We start from the raw sequence: 27,957 nt of genomic DNA on the forward strand, positions 1-27,957 counted from the left end.
AAATATCATTTCAATTTAAAGTATTTGCCCAAGCTTTTGGTTTCTAACTTTTAAAGTTTTTAATCTGTTTTTGACATGCACTAATTCAAATGTATGGAAGGGAGACTCTAATAGCTTAATATGACACATTGGTACATTTCTGTTAATATCCTTTCTTTGTTTTGGTTTTCTTGTACCGTGTGGTGAGAGAGAGGCAGTTTTACTGTGAAGTGGTCACTTTGTCAAGGCTGCAGTGGCTCAGGTCGTCCTCGTCTGCTTCCAGGAGCGGGGAGAGGTCCGCGCCTCCCCCCGCCTTCTCCCGCCGGGCAAGCTGTCAGTCGCTGTGGGCGTGGCTTGTCTGCGGCGTGATGCTGAAGACCTGGATGCGCAGGTGCGAGGCGATCTGGAGGCACACACCCGTACAGTAGCGAGTTAGATCCACGATAGAGAGAACCTGAGGAGACGCAGGTGAGAAGAGAAAAAAGGGTCTGATGGAGCTGTTAGACTGTACAGCCATCAATACTCACATTAAACCACATTTTTAACAAATATTCTTCATTCATTTTTCACTTTAGTTCATGTAAGTGTGGAAATCCTTTACAGCACGTTAATATGATAATTCATTTCTTATCTTTTTATACTTTATAGTGTTGATGATGCACACTTACTATTTATTACCATGACTTTTTGACCAATCTCATTTGATCTTAAATGTCATGAAATAATAATTGTATGTCATCAGAAGTTGAGGAAACGTGTTAAATTGAGGTCAAACCTTAAATCATTCCTAAAATGAAGTCATTAAATACACTTTTTAATGACTTGGTCGACACCTGGTACAAACTGTGCAACGCTTTCATTCAACAGCCATGTTTGTGTGATTTAAGTGGGAATTTGAGAATCTTTAATTATCTATCATTTATTTACTGTTATTGTTGTTACCTTTGTGACGCAGCTGCAGTCAAACAGACATTGTGTCGTCACATTTATCTCAGAGAAAGTTTCACTGAACCTTGAACCACAGGTGCAGAGCCTCTGATTAGATGAAATATGAATCCTCCACGTTTACCTGTCGTACAGGTTTGTGCTGCAGCTGGAATCCAAATGTGGAGAGAGTTGTTTTTCTGTCTAATGACTCAGCAACAGTTGCAGCAGTGAAGTTGTCGTTGTTTGATTTTACAAACAACAACAACACTGTTAATAAAAACACTTATTTATGAAACAAATAAGTGTTTTATTTGTTTCATAAATTCATTTTCTAAAGAACAAATTCAAACCTTCTTGTCCCCGCCCATCCCCGCTCTGCCGCTGTATGCACACACACAGGCTCCCACAGTGCGGCTTCATTTCCAGATGAAACTCACCAGAGCGACCCAGAGGACGACGTACTCGTTCACAAAGCTGTTGAAGTACTGGTTGAGGAAGAGGAGGCCGGGGCCGATGAACGCCGTGTCGGGCAGGTGCAGCTCACTTTTGGTCATGTGTGCGACCTGCAACAGAGACGCACACGTGACCACAGACGACATCGCTGCATGTCACACAAACACAGAGCGAGTGGAACCACAAACTCACCACCAGCTTGTTTGAAATCTTGGCGATGACCATGCCGAAGGTGAGCAGGTACAGACACGGGTGACCCTCAAACAGCTGACTCGACGACTTCTTAAAAATGATGAAGGCCAAGGTGAGGATGAGGCCGATGTGCAGACCGGGACTCAGCACGCTGGTGTCCTACACGGCGGGAAGGTTCATGATCCGTCAACACAGTCACACACAGTCACACACACACACACTGACATGAACGTGTGAATGTGCGTTCACTCACAGCCACAGTGGAGCCATTTTTGCCAACACCTCCGTTCAGAATGACGTAGAAGTAGTTGTAGCAGGAGTAGAGTGCGCCGCCGATGATGCCCACGATGGGGAAGACGTACATCTTCAGGCCGAGGACGGGCAACTACGGAAACACGGCAGGTCAAATGAGTGTGACGGGAAATCTGCGGAGAGAACTCACAAAGGTGCTGAATGAAAGCTGCTGGCATGCTGAGCATGATGGGAAGGCAAAGCAAACAAACAAAGAAAGAAAAGAAAGAAAGAAAAGAAAAGAAAGAAAAGATGCAGGTGACATCATCAGCTTTTTGAGCCAGATCATGTCCAGTTGATGACCTGTGGCCACGGCTTTAGCTACCATATTTACCTTCTCACTTCTGTCATGTGATGTTAAGTCAAGCCTCCAAAGGCAGCACAGAGTGAAAGTCAAACACAAATTCTACTTTAAAGTGTAGAAGGACGACGACGACTGGAAACTAGGAAACGATGCACTTGAGATTAGTAAACGTGTCAAAAGTGAAGGAGAAGAATCTCCAGGTGAAATGACAGTGTGTGTGTGTGTGTGGGTGTGTGTGTGTGAGTGTGAGAGAGTGAGAGTGCGCGTGTGTGAGTGTGAGAGAGTGAGAGTGCGCGTGTGTACGGTGTGTGCACAAAATATTCTCTGCTCGGTCACCATGGTGTGCCAAAGGCTCAGCCCACCGAACGCCGACATCAGGTACATGATCATGATGGCGAACTGCACTTCTGTGACGTCCACCCTGTGACACAGACAGAGGACAGACAGAGGACAGACAGAGGACAGACAGAGGACAGATGAGCGTCAGCTGGAGCCACCGCAGAAAAGCTCAGTGAACGCCACACCACGAGCCACTTACAGGCCGAAGCGGAGGGTGCCGGACACGTAGGTCTGCCAGTGGGCGCAGAAGAACATGAACATCCCGATGAACCCACAGAAGAACGTCCAGTCTGGGAATCTTCCAATTCCACATGAGATGCAAGTTCCAATGGCAACAAACACTGCAAACAAACAGCAAACAGTCAGTCTGTGTTACAACGATGTCCCGAGATGAAATGTCACGACATTGACGGACAAGCACCTGTGGAGACGGCGTCGCAGCCGTGGTCAAAGAGCTCCCCGAGAGCTGAGCTGCTGTTTGTCCTGCGAGCCTGTTTCCCATCGATGGCGTCCAGAGACTGATAGATGAACAGGCCCAGAGCGCTCAGACAGAAGGCCCACGCTGGAGCCTGAGAGGCAACAACACGCTCTGTTACTCAACATTCATCCATTCATCCATTCATCCATTCATCGTCCACCACTGTATCCTTCACATGAGGGTCAAAGGTCACTGGAGCCAACTCCAGCTGTCAAAGGGCAGAGAGCACAGTACTGTACACCCTGGACACGGGTCAGCAGTCCATCACAGAGCCAACAAACAAACGTTCATTTAGAGTCAAATTAACTCAGTGCAGAGCGACGCGAGTACAACTGATCTCTGACACATTACAGCCAATCACGTGGCAGCAGGTCCACGCGCTGGAGACGACCTGCTGAAATTCAAACTGGCCTTCAGAACGAGGAAGAAACCTCATTTAAGTCTGAGTTATGCTTTTTACACACAACCAAATCTTGAGTTATAACACACGTTATAAACAAAGTGTGATGAAGAACATCTGGAAATGTGCAACTCATCAAAGCACACGTTAGGAGTCATCGTGTGTACCTAATAAAGTGGCTTGCTTGCTCACTTTCCCACTCATTTGGACTATTTATTCATGTGTCTATAGAAACAGAGACAGACGGCAACTACTGCACTTATAAAACGTGTTCTAACAAACTGTATTTATGAGTTACACTGTGTGTGTGTGTGTCAGGAGGGATTCCAACTAGGGTGGAGGTTAGCGACCATCTGGACACTCGCTGTGGCCAACACACTGTGTTCACCGTGACAATGCCAGTGTGTGACAGACAAAGAGAGTCTGTTTTGCTGCAGAAATCAAGAATTCTTCCCTGTCCTGAGAACTGGGAGCTCCTGCTGCTCACAGACTGGTGGAGGTCTGGAGGAGGTCTGGAGGAGGTCTGGTGGAGGTCTGGTGGTCTCAGGAGTCTCTGCACTGTAGCAGTGGGTTCATATGAACGTTCTTATCTTTCACAGTCCTTAAATAAAAGAGGATATGTGGCAGATGTTCCTCGGGCCCTGTTGTATAATCTGAGGAGAAAGCTGAAAGGCCTCTGCACTCATGGACTTTGATAGTAACAGCCGTCTGCATGGACTGTGGACTCAGGTGCAACAAAGGTGTACATCTGATAACCACACACACACAGTGAACCTGGAGACACAGGTTAAGTGGATCACAGGTCAGCTGATAGCTGGGTCTAAATATGAGGTGGATCTTCAGTCATTCCACATTAAATTAAACATTTACACAATTATACTTTTTGTTATTATTATTATTATTATTGTAGGTCACATGTACTGATTGTTGTATTTACCAATAACCCGTGTTCTTCTACTAAAGTCTCGTCTCTAATAAAAGGTGAAGTCAACAATCTGATGATGATGATGATGATGTCAAATGTCCACGATTACTGACTCCCGTTAACAATGCGACAGTTTTAAGCATTCACGCGTGTACGTGGTTATAACACGTGAACAAACACAAGAGAATAATAAAAACAAACAGGTTCTCAACAGACAACGTGACCCCGTTAGAGTTTCTTTAACATAAACGTAGACACGAAGCTCCAAACTGAACAGAATAGCTGCTAAAACCTTCATTGAAACAACTTGTGGACGCGTGTTTCGCAACAGTGGCTCGTTGACGTGTAGGAACTTTAGCCATGGTGGCTGTACTCACCTCCTCTGTTGCCGTGGGACAATAATAAACAAGCACCACCGTAGAGACGATGTTGACCAGCAGTCCTACAATAGTCAGCGTGTTCGGTGCGACCCATGTCGGAATCTGCTGGACCAGCCAGTTCCAGTAGATCTGACACGGCGGCTCGAACAGGGAGCGACCACACGCGCTGTATTTATGCTCCTCCAGCCGCTTCAGCTGAGCTGCTGACAGCGGCTCCGGCCACACCAAATGTGGCATAGTTACTTTTCTGCCTCGTCACTCCTCCGATGACCGTAAACAAGCTCCGTGTAGGTTATTCACACCGGGGCTATCTTCTCTCGGGCGAACCCAAACAACACACACTCATTTAGCGTTTAGAGCTAAGTAATCCAACGAGGCCATTTCCACGGCGGAACCATAAGATGTCGATAGTTCGTACGTTTCTCACCGAGTCACGTCTTGGCAGGAAGCGAGAGACCGGAAGGGAATGATATGACTGATGTACCGGGAAGTTCAAACGAGGACTGAGAGGCGGGATTTGATTTATGTTCAGAATTGTTGTAAAGATTATTTATATCGGCACACAATTAATAAACATACCATTTATTTACACCAACTTTAGTGGCTATTTACAGGATTTTAGTTTCTATACAGCTGTTTTCAGCGTTTTTAAAACAGATTCCGTATTTTAGACTAACCCTCAAGTCAAGACTAACCCTCAAGAAAACCGCGAGACCTCAAACAGGTATGTTTTACTCAAACTAACATTTTGTCAAATTTAATAAAAAAAATATATCACACATTAATTAACATGGAATTAATTAACAATGGATTTCCCATAAGTGCTATTATATTTACTGAAGCTGATGTATTTTCTCTGCCCCAATAATGTATAGAAACTAGTAATTATGATCTTGTTTACCAATATTTATGAGGTCAATATCAGTTATCATATACAACTTCTATAAAAACAGATTCTGGTTGGTTTTGTCTGTTTGGAATCAGAAAAGTAAAGTTTTTGGATCGTATTACTGTCCCCAAGAATGACTCTGTCAAAAGATTTTTTGACATGAACTCTTTTATTTTTCCCATAATTACAAAGGTAAAGACATGCACACATGTCTGAGCCTCAGTCTAGCATCAAGTCCAATATGAATTCAAAAATCATAATGTGTCATGCAGTGGACTGTGTGTGTGTGTGTAAACCTCTACATCTGACATAACTTACACAGAAATGTAAAATAATCTTCAACACAGTTTTTTTACCACATAGTTCTGCAACACCATACAAACGCCAAACTTTTCTTTGCAGTATGCACCCCCGTATGTGTTCTTCAACAAAAAGAACTATTGTACGTGTGTCGATGTTTGTGTATAAGTGCTTTGTATATGTTTTTTTTTTGGTTTTTTTTTACACACTAAATGAACTTAGTAAAGCTGGAACCAAAACACTGCTGACATGCATCTGAGCCGACAGTCTTTCAAAACACAAGAGGGTGACGGACCAAGAAGTCAACTTGCTTTATTATCCCTATGGTAAAAAGCATGCTGCAGCCCAGACCGGGACACACACGCCCTTCTATCTGTCCCACCGTCCACGCCTCCGTCCACTTTCTGGCCGCCCACCTCGGTAGGTGAGAGAAGAGGATCACAAATAGCAGCAGAGGTCCGTAAAGCTAAAAATGTCTCATTGCATTCTGTCCAATTTTACTTCTCCTGCTCCACAACCTTCGCCTCGCTCATGTACTTGTCAATCAGATTTAGGGGCACTCCACGTTGCATGAGTTCGTAGAAGGTGAACCCCCCTGGGGGACGAGAGGAAAAACTCTCACCATATTGTTGGGAGATACAGAGACAAAATGTGAAGAAGGAAGAACAGAAAGAGGAAGGAGAGGAGAGGAGTAGGAGGAAGAGCAACAGGCTGATGAAGCAAAAACAAACAAAGCAAGATGTTCACAGCTCTGGGCAGGGAGTCAAAAGAGAGAAGCTCATATATGAATATAGAGTGCAAACATTTTTAAAGGTGCAGTGTGTAAAATGATTATTCTTTCAACGTGTACAATCCCCTGATTGTATAAATAAATGACTCCAGACTGAGCCTTTCATGTTTATATCAGCTCAGCTCTGTGGAAGCCTCCATTTAGCATCACCATGTTTTTATGGGATGAGCTCGTATATGATAGTCAGCATCAGTCCAATACTGGACGGATAAAAAACAGCAACGGCGTTTTTGCTGAGTCATGTTGTAGGCTGTTTATTTATGATTTATGATATAATGTGTTATTAACAGCTTCATAGTTTAAAAGGTCTAAAATGACTGTATCGGACCAATATCAGTGTCATTAGATACTTGGGTATGAGATATTGGACACGGAAAAGTGAATCCCTATTTTTTACAATAAATAATACAAACTAAACTAAACGTTTCTTACTTCCATACTGTAGGTCCTCCAACACACTCAATTTTACACACTGTGCCTTTAAATGATTGTGTTGTGTCCTGATTCCTTACCTATTGTGTTTTTGTGTTAGAATTAGAATTTAATGTCTTGCTGTATGGTCTTTAGTTATTGCTGTGTAGTTTAAAACCTGCTAACCTGCTCGTGTAGTAGGGAGTTATAGGAGTATGTGCTCAGATGAAACTAAGACGTAGTTGATTGCTCTGAAATAGTGCAATAATCCAGATGAATGATGTCTTTAGTCAATTGCAACAAGCACAATCCTATTTCCAAACGCGTACAACATACCCAGTGTTAGTTTGTTTCGTTTTGATCTCAGTTTGTTTGTTAGTTTGCTTGTTTGTTGAGTTGAGTGAGAAACTTTGTTCACTTTTTACTCACCTTTTCTGTGGTTCAAGTTACATGACAGTCTTTAAGTTCACACAATATCAATGTAATCATTCCAAACACGGTTGGTTTAAGTCAGCCAGCTAAGGGTTTCTTTGTGGTATCATTTAGCAAACAGCAGCCATGCAAGTCCTGTTTTATTTCTGCGGTTCCTGTTTTCTCGGCGAAGAGAAGCTGCTTCAGTCTCACTGACTGAGAATAGCGAGGTTACTAACATAATGAGTGACATAAGCTTCATATGTCAAAACCATATGAAAGCTTACCTTTTTAAGAACATACATTCACAATTCTTGAGTTTGGACTGGGGGAGAGAGAAAAGAAGAGGGGTTAACACAATGTTTACATGGAGTTATATGTGTTCACCATGGAATTCTGTCGGGTTATTACTGAACTCTTTTATATGAGGAGTTAACACTGGAATCTGTGGAGAATAGTTTAAGATGGAGACATAAAATAATACAACACAGAAACATCACAGCTCTATACGTTATGTCTACTGAGGTGTGTTGATGTGGTGTGTTGTGATGATGAACATGATGGCTGGATAACACAGGGGGATAAACCTTTACATGTGCTGATGGAGTGGATTATCATGGTGTCATTATTTATATCTCTTTGGAAAACGGTTGACCAGGAGCTCATTGCACCAGATGTTTATAAGTTCGAACCTTGGTTATAATCTAATTACACATTACACACTTTGTTATTGCTTCATATTTGCACCCAGTTACAGCAAGAAGTAGCTGTTTGTGCATTAGCCTGCCAAAATCTATATGACCCATTTAGTAAAGAGTAAAAGAATTGTGCAGAAAATCTGGTTAGTTTAGTTGTAGTTGCTAGGTTAGCTTCATCATTTATTTTCCATTTATTCACAAATATTTATTAATGCATGCAAATATGATTGATGTTGGGTCTCCTAGCATCTGATTTAAATCTTTAGTCCTTTGTAGGTCATTTGGAAGATTTACCATAAAGTTTTGATGGTGCAAACCACTTTTATGACTATTGGGCTCTGCAAATGTCAGAAAGACTCAAAAACCTCAGCAATGAATTTACAAATGTCTGGTGCAACCCAGTCGAGATACTTACATGTCCATCGCCTGTATGGTCAGCCATTTGGTCGACTGTAACACACAGTTCAAACACAACGATATCCTGGTGGAGTTGGTTTCCTAAAGTTGCCTTTGGTTTTTTGTTTTTTTACACTCTTTACTGATTAACTATGACTGTAATTGTAAAATGTGAAATGGTTCCTTATTTCTTTCTATGAAGATGATTCAGTAAAGATCCTCAAAAAAGACGCTTTAAATGTATGATGTGACTAATGAAAAGATCAACGAAATTAAGAAAGAAAGAAAAAAAAGGAACGTTGGGAAACCATGTTCTGATGTAGACAGATACCCAGGTAGGCGCACTGCTTTAGCCTCTCGCTACACACTGACCTTTGACCTCCAGCTTGCACTCCACTTGGGCCTCTCCCAAATCGTTGATGGCCTTGCAGGTGTAGACGCCTCCATCGTAGGGGCTGGGCTTTCTGATCTCTAGAGTACATACGCCCTGGTTGCTGAACATGCGATAGCGTGGGTCGTCAACAATGATGATCTTATTCTTCATCCACATCACTCTGGGCTGCAGGCAGACACAGAAATGTCAACATTATAAAGAACTTAATACAGCAGACAGACTGTAGAAAGCATTGAAATGTTCATAACCTCGGATTATTGTGTTGTCTCTATCCTTAAAGTGTAATCAGTAAACTCTTATTAAAGTTTAAAACCAATGTTTTGGGTTATAATTTTACCCCTTTATTTGTTTTAGATACTAAAAAGTTCAACTAACCTGTGACTGATACTATAATTACTATACTATACTACTTACTATACTCTAATTACCATTGAGATAATAGTGCATACTATAACAATTAACAACAATAGTTTTTTAAAATAACTGGACTCTTCCATTCAAACTGTACATATATCACTGTATTTTTATTGTTTATAATTTGCACACTATGAGGAAAATAAGTCCCTCATTACCCCAGTATAATGTGAGGTTTAAGCGTTTACCATTTTTGCCTGCTGTTCTTCTACTCACCCTAGGATTGGCACGGATACTACAGTTGAGAGTAGTATTGTAGCCAGCGACGGCAAAAGTGTTGATCAGCGGCTGCGTAAACTTTGGTGCCTCCTTGAAGTCATGGTCGTTGTACTCGGGCATTTTCAGCTGCATGCCTGTTGGGGGAAGGGTAAAGGAATGGGGTTGTGCATGATACTGACGTTGAGCGGTATCATGTAGGGAATTGCCTAAGTGATGAGGGAAAGACAATTGTTCTTTATTTATCATCGGCTGAGACTGAGACACAAATGTTTAAGAGCCTGTCGTGTCTTTAGGGCTGACAGTACCAGTGGTAAAAAAGCAGAAGGCAGCAAAGTAAACAAATGCTTTATGGACAGTTTCAGTCTGCAATACCAGTGTGATTTGTTCCAAAGTAAAAGCTTTGGAAGCATTTTCCCCCATCAGAAATGATAAGATTATAAGTCCAAAAGTACCATGCAGTCATAGTAAACAAATGAACATTCTCCTATCTCTCAACCATTCACAGCCACACAGTCACGCCACAGTCAGCTGTACCGTCTTTGACGATGAGGGCACTTTTCTTTGTTTGGGTGGCGGTTTCACTCAGGCCGCACATATTCTCGGAGAAGATCCTGAAGAAGTACTCGTTCCCAACCACCAGTTCTGTAATGGTGATGGTGTTGCGATGGTAGTGCTCAATGCACGTGAACCACTCCTGAAAGGCAGAGTGAAGCAGGTGGTGTTTATGCTGTAGAGAAGTCAAATGTAAGCAGGAAGTTCCCTCTAAAAGGTCACTATTAGTATAAATCCATCTTTTACCATGGTCTTTTTGTCTGCTTTTTGAATGGTGTAGCCTGTTATTGGGGCATTGCCGCTATCCTTTGGTGGTGTCCAGACCAGAGCCACATTTCCTCCCCATACATCCTCAATCGTCACACATAAGGGAGGTCCAGGTAGATCTAACAGTCAGTGAAAGGACAGTGAGCTCACAGTTTGCTATCATTTGATGTAGTAGTATTGGTAGAATCAGTAGTGAAAAGTAGTGCTGGTATAACCGTCATTATGTTCAAGAACATGGTCCATTTTCTCACCTACAATCTGTATGTCAAGGATTGCTGTGTCCACATGGTTTTCAACCTGCACTGTCATCTCGTACTTCCCAGAGTGGCTGCGCTCTGCCTTACGGATGAAGATGATGCTGTCGCAGTCTGTGTTACGGATGCTGACGTGGGTCGGCTCGATGGGGTTACCGTCCTTCAACCAGTTGACTTTTGGCCTGGGTTTGCCCTACAAACATCACGCCGATCAGCATGGGTGAATTATTCTACACCAAGACACAACAGAACGATGGAGTTGGAAGATTTACCATGAATGGCACCACAAGGTTGACCGCTTCTCCAACTCTACGAGTGTACGTCTGCTTCAGGTGTCGTGGCACACGGATCTTGGGTGGTTCTGCCGAGATGGATCAGAAGGTACGTTACAGAAGGATGTTTCTGGTCGCGGCATAATACACAACACATGACAAAGATGTCACAGCTCACCAATAACCTCTTTGACCATGACAGAGTGCTGAAGGGTCCGCGGAGTGCTCTCTCCAGCAGCATTGACAGCCTTGACACGAATTAAGATTTTAGACCCTGGAGTCAGACCACTGATGGTGTGCTTTGTTTTCTCTGTCAGCTCTTTGTTAGAGGATATCCATTCATCAGCTGTAGGAAAACAACAGTCCAGTTGTTCAGTTGTCACATTTGCTTGGTTTGTATACAAGACTAGATTTGTAGCAACAACCAGATGATGTGAGAACACTGAATTGTCTGTGATCACAACTGACAGAACTTTTTTGTAGGTGTTATTGTCTGTGGCTGCGTCTCAAGGGCTTTTCTTGGCTTGGTAATTGACTCACTTCCTTCTATGCAGTACTCCACCAGGTATCCGTCCAGACCAGCTGCGCCAATAGTTTCTGGAGGGCGCCACTTAACAGTAACGGTGGTGTCGGTCACATCGTCCACAGCCAACATAGTGGGCTCACTGGTCACAGCTGAGTGGTCAGAGATCACAGTTTTAATTACCAACAATGAAAGTGAAGATCAGAAAACATCCATTTTGGTAAATCACTAGCACATGAGCACAAGAGTCCTCTCTCTCATCAACCTCCCTATCAGATCTCATTGGTCCCCATGCTTGCTGTCTTCTATTGACCCTCTTCCCAAAAGAACTGTGCTCCTGAACCTCTAATCCACAGATTATTTGGCAGCGATTATAAAGACATATTTAAGATCCTCTAAAGCCACTGCATGTCCCAGTCAGAATGCTTGGGATGGTGGGGCCCGTGTAGGAACAGCTGTGTTGCCCGGGTACCAGGGTCAAATCACAGACACTAGGAGACACTAGGTTACTCACCAAGAGGAGTAAAGGCTTTGGATGGTTCGCTGGGCTTGGAAACACCAATGGCATTAACCGCAAAGATCCGCACTTCATATGGCACGCCTTCAATCATCTTCTTGGGTTCGAATGAGGTTTCTTTGATCAGGTCAAAGTTCAGTCTCATCCACCTGGAGCTCTGTTTCTTTTTTCTCTCGATAAAGTAACCTGTACCAAAGGATCAGAGAGCTTTGCATGTAAAACCAACACTTCCATTTAAACTGTGGTAATAAATAAGACATAATAATGACCTAATATTGGTGAACTCCCGTCATATTTTGGTGGTTCCCATGTCATAGAACACCAGTCACCTCCGATCACTGGGACCAATGGAGCCTCTGGAGGATCAGGAATGTCTGCGGGCAACGCAACATTTTATTGAGAGTACAAAAAACACCTTTTTTTTTTTTTAACAGTTCTTTGTGCTCTATAGATTGAAGTCTCACGATGTCTTACCTACTACCTTGATTTTGACACTGGCTGTGGCCTCACCAGCCTCATTCTGCAGCACTATCTTATAGTTCCCCGTGTCCTCCCTCTCTGTGACTTCAATCGTCAGACTGGTGTGATCGGGGTATGTTTCCGCTCGGACACGGTGGCCTGTCTCAAGAATGACCTGAGACAAAGAGACAGAAAGACTATCAACCTTCAAAAGGAAGTATAATAGAAGGCTTTGTGATTCTACAAACGACTTGTACCCATGTTTTCCGATTTTGCTGGAGTTTGACGACAGTAATAAAAAACACGGATTTATATTTAATCAGAGTTTAAGACTCACTCGTTCTCCCTTCATCCACACTACTCTGGGCGCTGGTTCTCCACTGATGGGTATCTCCAAGCGAAGTTTGTTTCCTGCCACAATTGTCACAGTGTTGTCTGGGAAATTCAAGCTGTCCAAGTGCACTTGTGGAGGGTCTGTAAAAAAAATTAAGAAAAGATAGAAAATATTGAGAGATTTTCTTAAATTTTCCATTTGAGGGAAGTTGCTTTTGTTCATACCAATGATGTGAACTTTGGCAGCGAGGCTCTGTGAATATCCCTCAGGTACAAAAGTGTAATCTCCTGCATCGTGAAGAGAGCTGGACTCAATTTCAAGGCGGTGGACCCTAAAAAAACAAATTGATATCACATCTTAACTTATCATGTGGTTGAGAAACTGCTTTTGAATGACTGAGTTGATCAGAGACAACATACTTATTTCTGTGTATGATGTTGATGCGGTCGTTGGGCTGGATCAGCTGTCCATTCCTGTACCAACGGCCTGGAACGTTGCCTGGAAAAATCTCACAGTGCAATTTAAAGGGCTGGCCCAGCTTCACTGTCATATTCTGCAGGTCCTGGAAGATCTTCAGTGGTTTCACTGAGGAAGCACATTGGCAGATCATAATAGAGCATGTTATAGTTCCAATTTTTAAGTTATAAAACAATTTCAAAGAAAAGTCAACATTCTACATACAGTCAACCTGTACACGAGCCTCAGATGTGCCACCAGAGGCCATTATGGAGTATGTCCCAGTGTCCTCTCTGGAGGCGTCGTCAATCACCAAGAAGTGTTTGGTTCCCTCACATTTGACTCGGTATCTGGAGCGCACTCCTGTTGGAACCTCAACACCATTCTTCATCCTGTAGGAGGAAGCACTCATCAGTCATCAATGCAATGCTCCTGTGTTCTGACATAATCATACACCTTTAAATAACATTCTTTTCTTCTTACCATTTGACCTGAGCGCCTTCCTCTGTAACCTCGCACTCGAGCTCGATCCTCTCGTTCACTGTGGTCTTCACAGCCTCGATGCCTTTAACTATCTTAACTGGCAACTCTGTAAGACACGATGAGAAGAAGAAGAAACAGAAGAAAGTCAGTTTTTGATGAGTTTGAGAAAAAAAGCATCTGTCAACAGAACCCTGCCACATACCTTTGACAAACAGTTCTGTGGTGCACTTCTCATCTCCTGCAGCTACACAATAGGCTGCATCATCGTTCATGGAGCAGTTGTTGATGACCATAATCCTTTGTGTGCCCTTATGCTCAAAAATATACCTAAACAGTAAGTCCATTAGTTACATCACTGGCCGACTAAGGAAACCTTAGGCAATATGATATCAAGCATTTCTAATAGGGAAGAAGGTTTGAGAGAGGTCAATAAACAATCACAGTACAGAAGATAAAATATTCCAATTACATTAGAAAAAAACAAACATGTCATCATTGTTCAGAAAACATGCATCACATGCACGGAAAGTGGACTTGACAGTAAGGGTAGGATGAAGTCAGAACTGACTACAAATGAACTTACTTCCTTTGACTAAAGGTCGGCAGTGGAGCCAGAATAGGGCCACAGAGAGGAAGCAGCACCATGACATTACAGACAAACAGACAAAGACAGAGAGACATCATGCCTGGATGGGTACAGTCAGCAAAAGTGTTACAGCAGACAGTGAGGTCTCAAGAACACGGTGTCCTGGAGAACGAGCCACAGGTGACCAAAACCAGAAAACAGCAATAACCTCCTAAATGGCTTTAACGTAGAATGGCTTTGAACACTATTCTGACTTTATGCCCATAATGTTAGTTATAACATTGATGTTGATTGTTGAAGATTTTAGTCTTTGCTCTAAGTAGCACAGTTCGGTTCAGTTTGGCACGTTATGATTTACTCTCATCTGTACTGCACCTTTCTTGGGGGTAAAGTTTGGAGCGAGACAAACTGCACTCCATGGTTTGATAAACAATCATCACGTTTAGGCAACAGAGGGAAAAACATAAGAAAATATAAAACATAATGTCAGCGCACAGCAGTTAGCCATGCACCGTGTTCTTATTCCTTGTTGAATTTATTGGTGTGCAACACTATGTTGCCCTGGCCTGATGTGTCCTATCATATATGGTCTACACGCCCCGCATGTAAAGGTTGTTCCAAACTCTACCATTGCGAGCAGAAGCGGCGATGTGATTTTCTTTTAGCTCCGTTTTGGTCTCCACCAACTGCTGAAGGAAACTAGGCTGGCTGTGTGCATACTAAGAATGTCCACATGTTGAAAAATGAAGGAAACATGAGCCAAAGTGAATTTGTCATCACATGTGACTCCTTTCACGTAACATTTGATCTGTTCCAAAGCCAGACTCTGTTAAAGACCTGTGAAGGAGGTACCACCTTTTTCCTGCACAAAGAAGGACATGTACAACAGTTATTATACACTGCGTTCACACCCAAATGTAGCTCTGTGGTCATGTAACACACACAGCCGTGTAAACTCATAATGATTATAATATGAGACTGTATGGAAACTGATGAGAGCCACATTAGAGTAGAGGTCTTGTTATTTGTTCACTGGCATCAGCTGTCAATGGTTCACATATGATTTCTAATGTAAGCTGACCTGGTCACGGTATACTTTGATGTGTGTGTGGAGAAGAACATGTGAACCATTGTGCTTTTGAGTGCTGACAAAATGAAAAACACAGAATACTTCAAATCTTCACAAATGAGTTGCATTTTCTTTTTGATAAATAAAATGAATTTCATTTGTGCTGTGTTGACAGGAAGTAGACAAGATGAACAAAAGAAGAGGTCACTGCATACTTGGGCGAGGGTCTGATTTCTTGTCCGTTCTTGTACCACTTTAGGTCCACAGTGGGATCAGCGAGGTCCACCACCAGGCGGATCTTCCCACCTTTATCCACCTGGTAGGAGGGCTCAAGCTTCTTTGCAAAAGCTTAGAAAAGACAACAATTCAGTTCACAGCATTTGCAACGGCATTGAAAGACAGTTTGGGAGTAAACTCTCCTTCATTTACCTTCACTCTTCTTCTCCTCTTTTGGGATCTTCTTCAACCGTTTGAGCAGACCTCGCAGATCTGTGATACCGTACATGAAGGCGATCTTCTCGTACTGGTCTGGCCGAGCGTTCTTCAGGATCTCCCACACATCCACCTCAGGAGTGTCATCTGGTTTCGGCTCCCTAGTGGTGCCGTATATGAAGGAACATTGTGAGGGAAGGAGTCACAGGCTGGTGTTTTGCGACGTGTCCCGAGGAACTGCCCACTAAACTCTGTGAAAGGTAGGAGATTTCCCACTTCCTTCTCAGCGATGCAAAGTTTTACTTGAACATATTTTGTTTCCTGGAACAATGAGTCATTTTAAATCTGTTGCTTTGAGAGTGTTCCTCGGGACATGTCACACAAAGGGATGGGCATAGTGAGCTGTGCTTTAATCCTGGCTCTGGAGTGACAGGGTAGCACCACTATTGATACTAAACACAGGTGTGTTTTCTCCTCCATCTAGAGCTGTTGAGGGTTAAACCTGTTTTCTAAAGCACGTACGCCCTGTTTCCTCTGAACTGTTCAAGATAGACGAGAGTTCGTCTGAGGGAACTAGACTGGCTTCAGCCTGACTGTGTCTGACTCTGAACACCCCTCTGGTTCAGGGTCTGGCTCTCTTTATATTCTCTGGGGCTCGGTCTGGTGCTATCTTGTGATCTGTAAAATCGACACCACATTAGTGACACAGTCTTTCACCAGGAGAAGCCCCAGAATCATGAAAACGCGACACAAACGGAACTCAACCGCTGAACCTTAACGACTTAAATGACTTTTTTCACTTTATTGTCCGGCCCATCCCTTTGTTTACTGTTGGTTTGAGTGATCACTTCAGAAATATGCTCTGACGCTGTTAGATGATTTATGTGACTATAGGAGATGTTAGCAGAGATGTTAGGAGACATCGCCCCGGATATGAGTGCATAGTTTACATTAGTTTATATAAAGAACATTCAGTCAGTCTTTCGTTGACATTTACTCAAATGTCTGAAAGATTGCAGGTGAAAAGCGTAAAGTATTATTCAATATTGTTGCATGTATTTCTCATCCGTTTATTTTCAGGCAATTACGAAAAACATAAACATGGTGTTTTTTGTCTTATATTTCTAAATTGAAATAAAACGACAATGTAGCGATAACACTATTTTACGGCATCATTTCTCAGTGGCCCACGAGCACATCCTTAATGATCCAAAATGGTGGTCTTTGCCTCATAAAGGGTGACTTTTACAAGTCGATGTAAAGCAGTCACCTCAGGCTGTTTATGATGCAAAGCCCATTTCCATCATCACTGATTGCTGACAGAGCGTTTAGGAATGCTGCCTTCAAATGAAGTGTTACCGTACTACAGAAGGCCAACACTCTTACTCTCGCTCCTAAATCTACAGTCATGCTGGGGACTCTACAGGATTACATACTCACCCGCAGTAAGGTCTAATCGTTTTAAAACCTATATGGTTTTCGCTGTACTAACCTTTGATTTCTGAATATATGGAGGGGAGAAAAAGAGACAAGCCCAAAATAAATGGATATTTTTGGCAGCCGTCTGCATCCTTTAGTGCTCACACTTATACGCTGCACTGTATCATCTCAAATATGCAAATATGCATTATGGTGTTTGTTTTGAACCAGCACAGAGGTTTTCAAACTGCAGAAGATGATTTCAAAATGATTTCAAAGTCAGTCATAGACAGGAAGTGGCGATAATGAAGTCACTTTGCCAAATCCTAAATAAATATCTTTGCAGTATGCAGTAGTTTTGTGTAAGTGAGTGCCCGACCATGTCAGACTTTGAAAACCCCTGTCGTAGCATCATGTACTCTTGATGCAGACATGTGCTTGCCACAAATCAAATTCACAAAAGATTTGAAAGAAGCAAACGAAGCACATCCAAAAAAAAGTGGCCTAAAGATTGTGAAGAGACCAAAATCCATTGGTGTTGGGATGTGATTCTCACCTATGTTTAAGGAGACCACTAAAGTCAAGCTCCCCTGCATCTTCTTGTCCTTCACTGCTGTTGTTAACAAGGAGAGATTAATAGAGATTTAATCAGAAAATGTCACTATAAAACAATGCTAACAGAGCAACACAAAGCCAAAGACTCTGACGTCAATCAATCACGTTAGCCGCACGCTAACGTGATTGATTGATGCTTACACAAAATCCCCCCCCCCCCCCTTTTTTTTGCCTTTACAGAATAAAAGCGCGACATGAGGTGGTTTGTGTAAGTCGTTATCAAGAGATGTCCCATGAATGTTGTGGCAACATCACTGAGCAACAACATTGTGATAACGCTTTGTGTTGCCTCCCATTGTTTGTAAGGAATTCTAAAAATGCAAGTGTTGGCCTTTAATTCCACATGGAGTCAGCTGTTGATTGTAAAAGGTTAATGACATTACAACCAATGAAATGATTCTACTTTTCTCTATATTTCAGGTCTATTTATGAGTACTGACAGATTGTTAGATGTCAGTATTTATAAGGAAATACTGTGAAAATACTGTATTCAAAATGGCTGCTGTCCACTTGTCTTGCAGTCACATCACATTCTTGTGTATTACCTTCTTTTGAAAGCTGATCGTATGTCAATATTCTGCGAGCCTTGTCCAGCCTCTGTAAGACAGCAACACACTGCTCTGCATTTTGTGCCATTTTATACTGCGATTGTTGATATCATGAGCGACGCTGCTTTGACAAACCTCTGACTTCCAAGTCAAAGGAACAGCTGTCAAACTTGTCCTTGTAGTTGACCTCACACCTGTAATTCCCAGCGTAGTTGTCTTTAGCCTTGATAATGTGCATCTCAAAAGTGTGGACCTGCCAGGGGACGAACATTCACATGAAGTATGTATGTATGTACTGTATGTAATGAAGCATGACAGAAGGCGGAGCTTGACGATCTGTGCCTCGCTGCACTGCTGTACCTTAGTTAATCGGTCAAAAGTCTCTTTCAGCTGGAGGTGCTTCCCAGTTTTGCTGGCCAGATCCATCCATTTTCCTTTGAACCACTTGACCGTGGGTTTGCGGAGGAGATCTTTGGCCTCCACCTTGGCAACAAAGGTGATGTCTCCACCTTTGGACACAGAAAGTAGTACAACATAAATAATCAGTCACATTAATAACAAGTATACTTTCAGACGATCAACAGTTAAAGTTACATTTCTCCAAACTGATTGAGGCCACCATGACCTTGATCTTGGACTTTCAGGTCGTCATCGAGTCCAAGTGAATGTTTGTGCCGAATTTGAAAGGATTCCTTCAAGATATCCCTGAGATATTGCACTGAACAGAGATAATAACTGTCTTTTATGACCTGGAGTTTATGGTGGCTAATGTTTCCAAGGTCACTTTTACTGTGGACATGGAGACAGCTCGTTGACTTAATGGTTTCTTGTGTTGCCAAGGCTGCTTTTAGCCACATCTGACATATTAGTGAGGGGAATTTTCTCTATTGTTTCCTTTTGAATGTACTTATTAATACTTATTATTTGTACCATGACTCACCAACGGGGATGGAGCCACTTTGAGGTTTCTCTATCAGCAGTATGGACAGTGGTGGAGTGTCAACGGGCTTGTCCAGGTCCTCTGGGTTCTGGCCCTCTCCCAGAGACCACACTGGTCATTCAGGAAAACAGTTATATGACACAAAGATCGACATCATCACTGTGTAAGAATATGAAGGAATTCACAACACCCTCGTTTCACATTTCGCAAAGATACACAGGAAGACAAAAAGACGCACATGTCCTCACTCTCAGCATTCGCTCCACATACAGCAGCAGATTTTAAGCTCTTTGCAACATGGAAAGCATGAAACGGACAATAATGAAATGCAGAAAAGGTTCTGCAGGTCATGTTTTTGGGACATTTTTAGCAAACTTGGATGTGCAATGAAAAGTTGTGTTTGTGAACCCATGATGCTCCGCTCTTCTGTGCGATCCTGGAGGTGTGAATGTGAATTAATTCCACTTTCACTTTGACATTATAGAAGTAAAACACTCTTCAGAATACCTGGACAGCTGCTGTGCAAGGATTGATTTGACCAGATACTGTATGTAGGGAAAAGATGAAAAAGGTGAACACGTTAACATTTCGACTGTCACTTGATTACCTGAGTCTTTTCTCCCCCTGGATGACTGAGAGGCGCTATCATCTGAACAAAGACAGAGAGAAATTCACAGCATATTGTAAGGAATAGTACTGTAAAGTCCACTGAAGCAAGCACACACTCACCAGCAAGCGATTAAAGACTTCCAAGCTTAGGCCCAAGGAATTCTGAATCAAACGCTCTTTTATGGTTCAGACTCAATTTTGATTGATATTGATTGAACACTGATTGGTGATCACTTAGATGTGACAGACCAGAATTCCAAATGTACTCACATAAATGGTGATTTATGTGTACAGAAAACAAAAACACAACATTTGTATAATAATTCAAATGGAAATTGAAAAGAATGGCACCAGTCCATTAATGGGTGTAGATTAATGTGTTAGAAAGGGAAAGTGGAACACCGTCAGGTCCTTGTGCTGAAAACCAAAATTCTGTGTTCAGACAGTGGGTCATTCCCATTTAGAGTGAGCAACTTATTGTTTGGCACTAAAATGGTGGAAGGATTTAACAGAGGGCTCTTACTATGCAGATCAACCGAGACTTTCTTCTGTGGACTGGCGTCCTCTGTGAAGAAAGCACAGTTATCATTGAAATTAATGGAGATAAGCTGCGTCAGAACCAGTGACATCTAATGGCAACACTGCATATTAGCATAATATAATATCATAATATCATCACCCGACCCTTTCACAAGCGTGTTGGGAAACTGGGATGTCCTTTGTCTTTGTGTAGGACACTTTCACTTTAGGAGGAAGCCTGTGTTTAACTTTATAAACGTCAAGACAACAAAAACCAAACCATTTCATATTAAAGTGAGGACACTCTTAAGGGCAGTGTATTACATTTCTGCCAATATTACACACTTGACATGTATGTAAACAACTAAGAAGTAATCCAGAGTGTGTTTTAAAGTAGGTAGAGAGAGAAAAGGGCAGCTTGATACCTGCGAGGACAACCTTTTCATTTTCATTGGTCACAAAGTGACAGACATATTCAATAGTTTCCTTTTAATAGCCACGCAAGCTTGTTCAATTATTCAAATAATAAGCAGTTGAGTGCATTATTATGCGTAAACACGTCAAAATCATCCATGTATTTATTCAGAATATATACATGTGACATATCCACACATTCTTGCCTTTATTTCAGATATGTAAATAAAGGCTGATGTGCTTCTAGGAGGTATTTTGCATGTAGAAATCACACGTTTACTACATGTAGAATATTTACAGATTTAACACCAACAAACGTCTTCAGCTGTTAAAAACTAAAACATGAAAACCTGCCGGACACAACATTACGTAGCCTGTGAATACTTTCTCAAAGCTCTCCCAGATTGACGGCCATTGATTTGACCTCAGCTCATGCTTCGCGCTCCATTGCAATTGCAACCGAATACGAAGAGGAATGAGGAAGTAGTAGAGTTGTTAATGGTACCAACCTGCTTGGGGTGTTGGGAACTGGGTACTGGCTGTCACATCATCATCTGCAATAAACATGTCATTGACAAATAGACCCACCTATCAAAAAGCTCCGTCACCGGCAGGCCAACAAGACACAAGACCGACAGACCGACAAGGCCGTGGATCACATGCCAGACAGGACCTTTACTGGACCTTGACATTCAAGGAATTTGACTGCACCAATGTATTTTTCTGACAAAAAAAGATTATTTTATGTGCTAATCCAAGTTTCTCAATCTGCCTTAACAAAGGCACGACCACTCTACTGTAGCTCTGCATGAATCATAGGAAATAGAAGACTTTAAACTTTGTGTGACTTGGACTGCATTCAGTCCTCTCATTAACGTCTGTCCTGGGTGATGCAAACGTGCAGATTATGTTAAATACTCCCAATCTGTCCCAAATGCGTCCTCAGATTCAACAAAAAAACACGCAAAACGCGTTTGGAGGAAGTTGGAAGACACGTGGCCAGCACAGGTGCATTTCTTTGAGGTCAGATCAATGCTGGCCTCTGGTCAGTGAGAGCTGGGAAGTAGAAGTTATTTTTCAGCTTTCTTCTGCAAATTAATCCGACTTTTCGGTCTTGTAGGATAAAAATGGCCCGTTTTGCAAAGCTGCTGAGCCATCGTGAAGATATTCAGGGTTTATGACTGATTTGCTGGAGGGATAAAAACATGCATTTACACAAGGGGAGACCTGGGAGATAGAATACTTACCAACTGGTAGGGGAGAGCGAGGGCCCTCTCCCTTTACTGCAGAGTTAGCAGACTCTGTTTGCTCTTTGGCCTGAGTGTCACCAGGCTGTGGTTGGTTTGAGCCATTCTCAGTGGGGGGACTGTGTTGTGGAGCTGCCACAGCCTGTAACGGCTCAGGCTCTGAGGGCTCTGGTTTCTCCCCAACAGTCTCTACTGGCTCTTTCACCTCTGCTACTGCTTCTGTACATCAGACAAAGTGCCAGGCTGGAGCAGCAAGCATTACAGGCAAGACAGTTGCTGCTTAAGTGAGGTGGATATCATGACCAGAAAGCCACAATTCTCAATAATATTTGTACTCTTTATTTCAGAAATGAGCTGCATCTCCATGTTGTCTCTGTTGATTGGTTGTCTTTCTGGTCATACGATATCTTGACTGAAAGACATCGAAGAGGTTTGGATTTACTGAATATATTATTACAATTCAAATCAAAACAGCTCAATATAAAAACAATTATCAATTCATCTGCCAGTTATTTCCCTTATTAATGATCAATAATGTGGTGTAAATTGTATTGAAAAGGCTCATAACAAGGTTATGATCTGATTGCAACAGCTCAGAGTCCAAAGATTCATATCCATTATCATCAAAGAACAAGAAGAACAGCTGATCTCTACACAAGAAGCTTTTCCATCAAAGTTATTCGTACTCGTAATCCTTGACTTTGTTTTATATCACTGTTAGTGCTCCGTATTTTCATTTGAACAATCAGTAAATCCCAACGTCCTCAATCCCTTCGTTGTATTAACTCACACAAATACATCAGAGCAGTTAGAGACGGCACTAAGACCCAGGGCAGCACATATACAGTCGAGCAGTGGGGTGGCATATTGAAACATAACCCAGTGAACCTAAAGGTGTATTTAACAATCATACCTTCACAAGAAAAGTGCACTTTCAGGCCTCGCAGAGTGAATTGAGTACAAAAAACCGTGATGACGCACTCCAAACAAACCAGTGATGTGAGTGTGATGGAAAGACCTAAACGTTCTGTAGAGAGTGGGTTGGGGGGCACGTCCATCACGGTTTACCCACCTGGTGGTGGAGAAACCTCCAAGGTAATCTCAGGAGGGGGCGGAGCACCGTTACTGTCTGGGGCAACACTTTCTGAGCATGTGACAAACATAGTGGTGGATGGAAGAGCTGCTTTTAATAAGCACAAAGCTTCAGCTTCTACACTGCGTCTGTCAGTCTCACAGACAGACACACAAACAAACACACACACACACCTGCGTTCACAACATGTCACACTGTACAGGACCATTCTCACCGTTCATATAAACAGATAACTCACAGGGAATAAAACCTTTAGTTTATAATCTATATTATATTTTTCATCTATAATGTTAATATTTCAAAATGAGGCTGAATTAGAAGTTTCTGCAGAAATCGCTGTTATTCATAAACACAGCGCGTTAAAGAGATTCTATCAGGACTAAAGCCTGGATCATACCATTCAGTGTTGGGTTTTTGTTAACTGTCGATAATTTGTCAGACATTATTGTGTGTCCATTATGATTTAAATTCTTCTTTCTATATATATTATATATTATATATTACATGGTGATACTACCTGGAAGAATGGACACATCTCTGTTTGTCTTTGTACATTATTTCATTTATTAATAACACAATAAGGATTATTCTATTGTTGATAACTGCTTATTATTATATAATGAAACCACCATGACGGTTTGAATGGCATCTTTGAGTTTATTTATGCAGCATTTTTAGTCTCATCCTAAAAAGACCTCAAGATGCTGCAGCTCCAAGGTCAAAGCCCGGTGTGTGTGTGTGTGTGTGTGTGGGGGGGGGGGGGTAACGTCAGCTGAATCAACACGGAAGGATCAGCTGAGCAGCGAGTGGAATGTTAGCGACACTGTCACTGCAGCTCACTCTGGAGCTCAAAGACGTGTTCAGTTCACGATGACTTTGTCTTTGTCTTATTATTAAACGATGATCTGCAGTTCTGAGTAACCTGTTGATAGTTTTATGTGGAGATACAATCCGTGAAGAAGACTGGGTGTGTGTGTGGTCGTTCACTGACCTTCTGGCTGGCCGTTGGGCATCTCATCTAAAGAGAGATAGAAATCAGAGTCAAACAGCACATCAAGATCTGTTGTCATGTGGTTCTGATGTAATCAACACAGTCGTTCACTTTATTGATTCAGCACTAATCCTTCAGTGCTTTGCCCTCTGCCTCGTCTAGACTTAAGGAACTATTGTTTGGGTGGAAGACGCTCACTACAGGACCTCAGCAGATCAAAGCATCCATTTTGTTATTAGTGGGTTAATGGCACATGGAGCATCCAGAGGTCAAACACATGAGAGCTTCAGACAAGTACTGCCAGGTGGGCAGATTTATGGCTGATAGACGTGGCTTTGTTTCTGGGCCTTGGACCCAGAGGAAGCAATCCTACAAGGGTTCTTCAAACAGTTGAATCCTCACCTGGAAACAAAGGCTGCAACATAACTGGAGACTAGATCACAAATGTTTGTGAATTCGTAGGTGATATGAAGATCAGTAGGTGAGAGGGAAACTCTTTACTTTCAGAGTGATGCTATTGAGGACGGTCAGGATGTGTCCGAGTGGACCGAGTGCATCAATGTTGAATGGTGTGAATTACTGTGACCTTTCTATCTCACAGCAGCCGGGCTATTCTCCTCGCCGGGTGTTTGCTCTTCTTCTGACCATTCTCTGTAATCCTGAAGTATTCAGACCACCAACAACCAACAACCAACAACCACGCCACCATCAAAGTCACTTCAATCAGGTTTCTTCCCCACGTCTTGACTTGCATTGAACTGCTGCCGTCTTATTGGATGATTAAATATTAGTTTGAACAGTTGTTAAAATATCTCAGATCAGAGGAAAAAGACTTCAGTGTTCAGAACCACGTTCTCTGGTGTGTGTGTGTGTGTGTGTGTGTGTTTGAGTGAAGAACATTGAGAACATTAGCAGTCATTCTGAAGCATGTCTGGCTTTAGAGAAAAGCTGTTTCTCTCCTCTGATGTTTCCATGTTGTCGGTGGGGACATGGAAACCTCACTCCGTCTATGAGCATTGACCATTTTTACCCTCCATTTCCTCCCCTCTTGTCTTGGCTCCTGGCTCCTGGCTCCTGGCTCCTGGCTCCTGGCTCCTGGTTCCTGGTTCCTGGTTCCTTGGTTCGTAACGATTCCCGTGAGCATTCCTTTGTCAGAATTAGCTGCTGTCTCACTTCACTGCAGAACAATGTGCTGCTGGCCACCGGGCCACAATCCTGGAGGGTCACATCATGCACCCGAGAATGAGCCTCGCTGGTTCTGTGTCTCATCACCGCTGAGATAATGAGGGTGGAGAAAGGTTTTGTTTTACCTCGGAGGACCCAGTGCAGCTGACAGAGCGGCAGGTATGTTCAGCTGTTGCTCTGCTGGCTCGCAGACAGAGGGGCTCACTCAGGCTCCAGCAAGAGCCAAACTGCAGACGGCTTCTTCTTTCCAAGTATAGATTATTATTACTTTCATCCAGATGAGCCCTCGTTCTGTGTTTTAGATTGACACTTGTTTATTGCAGTTGTGGTTGGAAAAATATCATAACATGGAACTTAAATAAGCTCTGAAGCGTCACTGAGGTGACAATGAGCTGCTGACAGGACTTTCTCTTTGTATTCTGCGCTGTGTGATTGATGAGGAGGAATCTGTAACAGTGTCAGAGGACAGAACCCAAGGAGTGTGATGGACGGTGAAGACGCAGTGAGGACAGTATCACACGCCCTCTGGGCAAAGGCTCAGACATTTGATGGGCGACCTCTGCGTGATCTGTCTTAAATGGACGGTAACGGGGAGGGGTCTGTTTTTGGCGTGTGGCACAGGAGAGCTGTGTGTGTGTGTGGGGGGGGTGGAGATGGCAGGGAACAAGGGATAGGGATTAAAAGTGCACTCATTCTGAACTATTCCAGGGACAAGAATCTCAGTCCCAAGAGATCTCCAAGCCACTCAGCCATGTCGTCATCTCTTGTTGGGACTTTTTAAGGCCTGAGAGCGCGGTGTCTAAAACAACAGTGCTGGCTTCCTCCTCTTCAGCTGTTCAGACTTAAAGAACAATACTTTTCTACCCTCATATATCTGCTTCTCTGGGCTGTGCAGCTATTTCTGGGCAGTGTTTGCAGCAGGCTGGAATCTGCTGCTTCTATTTCTCTCTGTCGCTTTGTCTCTGAGGGGATCAGAGATGTTTATGGTCGCGGACCATCGCTTTGGGACGTGCACTCACACACACTCATCACACACTCATCACACACTCATCACACACTCATCACACACTCATCACACACTCATCACTCACTCATCACTCACTCATCACACACTCATCACACACTCATCACTCACTCATCACTCACTCATCACTCACTCTTTTCTCCTAACCCTCTTACAACTTCCCAAACTTTCTTGATGATGCAACACAAGACGTAAAGTAGTGGATCAGAGCAGTTTGTTCCAGATGTCTGGATTCTTTAAACATCAGCACAGAGTTCATCTTTTTCAGTTAGGGTAAAGGTCAGATGTTCTGTGTTCTCTACATGGGTGTGTCACTCATCAGCAAACCAAAACAAAAAAGTGGGTGATACCATATCCTAATGCCAGACGACAGACAGGACCAGATTAAACAGGACTGTTGATGGACATGATGATGGTGTGGAGAACATGAGGGCGGGGCCGGGGGGTTAAATGTGGATTGGAATGATGGGTGGAGAGCTGGTCTGAGGGGACCAAGCCTGGCCCAGTCTGTCTGAACTGCATCATCCTTCATGGATGTTCACTCATCAACATTCCTCCGCTGTGCTTCATCTTCGCGCTTCTCGCCAGTTGTAACACCCAGACCACACCTATCAGATCTGGCAACCGCAGAGCAACGATAGCATCCGTGCATGAACCTCAGATCTTGTGTTGCTGCTCAGGATGCACACACACACACACACACACACACACACACACACACACACACACACACACAGACACACACACCAGTAACACAACAACACTGAGGAGTGGTGTGAACAAGTGATGGAGCTCCTGCACCAAGCTTCAACTTTAATCACAGACTCGTGGTCATGCAACATGAAAAGTCAGTGAATCCAAACATCTTCTCGGTCAACACTCCTACCTTTCTTTGTGGGCTCTGGCATCTTGAGCCGTGTCCCAAGAAAAGCGTCAGGGAGTCAAAAGGTGCAGGACAGTGGACTGTTGTGGGAGGACAGCTTCGGTTTGGGAGTCCGCTCAGTCCAAGAGGGAGAGAGAGATGATGGTGGTGATGATGATGATAAGAACAGGAAGAACCTCCGGGACCCCACAGGCCACAGTGATGGGAGATGAGGAGGGCGCGGGGATACGGCCTGGAAATCTCAGTGGGGGAGGAGAGAGGACCAGTGACAGATACAGGAGGGGGGACAGGCTTTCAGGCCTTATATAGCAAGGTGGCAGGCTCCTCCTCTTTATAATTAACAGTAGAGCTTTGTTTTACAATGTCTGCAGCATCACTGTCCCCAACCCACTGCTGCTGCTGCTGCTGATGCTGCTGCTGCTGCTGCTGCTGCTGCTGCTGATGCTGCTGCTGCTGCTGCTGCTGCTTTGTAGAAAAGAGGCAACAGCAAGTCGTTCTTTTCGTTTCATTTTCTTTTGTCATTGTCGACCTCAGACTTTGATTCTCCGGCCTGTAGAGGGCGCTCTGCCAACACTGAGCTCTGGAAAGTTGACTCGAGCTCAACACAACATCGTGGCACATGGTGATGTGGTGAAGCACACATTCCTGTTGGATTCTGACTTTTCAAAGGTTGCAG

At 43.1% G+C, this 27,957-nt stretch overlaps 2 protein-coding genes across 7 annotated transcripts in view; both read right to left on the reverse strand.

Annotated features, from left to right (window-relative positions):
* Positions 1 to 5,116, reverse strand: part of chpt1 (choline phosphotransferase 1) — a 5,173-nt gene extending 57 nt beyond the window's left edge. The window contains exons 1-8 of the mRNA XM_058625943.1: positions 4,666 to 5,116; positions 2,907 to 3,054; positions 2,685 to 2,826; positions 2,483 to 2,567; positions 1,805 to 1,936; positions 1,552 to 1,710; positions 1,344 to 1,469; positions 1 to 433 (exon numbers count right to left, since the gene is read on the reverse strand). The exon at positions 1 to 433 is cut by the window's left edge and continues 57 nt beyond it. Coding sequence (XP_058481926.1) covers positions 314 to 433; positions 1,344 to 1,469; positions 1,552 to 1,710; positions 1,805 to 1,936; positions 2,483 to 2,567; positions 2,685 to 2,826; positions 2,907 to 3,054; positions 4,666 to 4,905 — 1,152 coding nt within the window. The 5' untranslated portion in view covers positions 4,906 to 5,116 and the 3' untranslated portion in view covers positions 1 to 313. The remainder of the gene's footprint in view (positions 434 to 1,343; positions 1,470 to 1,551; positions 1,711 to 1,804; positions 1,937 to 2,482; positions 2,568 to 2,684; positions 2,827 to 2,906; positions 3,055 to 4,665) is intronic.
* Positions 5,117 to 6,152: 1,036 nt separating this feature from the next.
* mybpc1 (myosin binding protein C1) lies at positions 6,153 to 27,375 on the reverse strand. 6 transcript variants are annotated; one of them, XM_058623832.1, is made up of 31 exons: positions 27,285 to 27,375; positions 24,190 to 24,216; positions 23,178 to 23,249; positions 20,449 to 20,490; positions 19,924 to 19,965; positions 19,317 to 19,427; positions 18,737 to 18,885; positions 18,512 to 18,629; positions 18,374 to 18,425; positions 17,770 to 17,823; positions 15,792 to 15,955; positions 15,578 to 15,710; positions 14,291 to 14,299; positions 13,910 to 14,034; positions 13,708 to 13,813; positions 13,450 to 13,616; positions 13,188 to 13,353; positions 12,993 to 13,099; positions 12,772 to 12,908; positions 12,450 to 12,609; positions 12,245 to 12,349; positions 11,973 to 12,161; positions 11,476 to 11,610; positions 11,114 to 11,281; positions 10,936 to 11,024; positions 10,661 to 10,856; positions 10,389 to 10,528; positions 10,125 to 10,284; positions 9,588 to 9,724; positions 8,936 to 9,122; positions 6,153 to 6,452 (listed from the first exon to the last, which is right to left on the reverse strand). In XM_058623832.1, exons 1-31 carry the CDS (start codon positions 27,304 to 27,306, stop codon positions 6,355 to 6,357), a joined length of 3,567 nt encoding a protein of 1,188 aa, XP_058479815.1. In that variant the 5' UTR covers positions 27,307 to 27,375; the 3' UTR covers positions 6,153 to 6,354. The 6 variants fall into 6 exon arrangements, with proteins under 6 accessions (XP_058479815.1, XP_058479814.1, XP_058479817.1 ...); XM_058623831.1 differs by having other exon boundaries at positions 17,770 to 17,826; XM_058623835.1 differs by lacking the exon at positions 14,291 to 14,299 and adding an exon at positions 7,757 to 7,794 and having other exon boundaries at positions 6,365 to 6,452; positions 17,770 to 17,826.
* Between the last annotated feature and the right edge of the window lie 582 nt (positions 27,376 to 27,957).

The sequence above is a fragment of the Solea solea genome, chromosome 3, assembly GCF_958295425.1.
Source record: "Solea solea chromosome 3, fSolSol10.1, whole genome shotgun sequence".
NCBI lineage: Eukaryota > Metazoa > Chordata > Actinopteri > Pleuronectiformes > Soleidae > Solea > Solea solea.

What these genes read in the sequence shown, in the direction of transcription:
- mybpc1 (XM_058623831.1), bottom strand. Translation starts at nt 27,306, where the DNA reads ATGCCAGAGCCCACAAAGAAAG. An exon ending in CAAAGCCTTTACTCCTCTTG is followed by an intron (nt 11,611 to 11,972) that starts GTGAGTAACCTA and finishes CTGACCACTCAG; the next exon opens with CTGTGACCAGTGAGCCCACT. An exon ending in GGAGTACTGCATAGAAGGAA is followed by an intron (nt 11,282 to 11,475) that starts GTGAGTCAATTA and finishes GTTTTCCTACAG; the next exon opens with CTGATGAATGGATATCCTCT.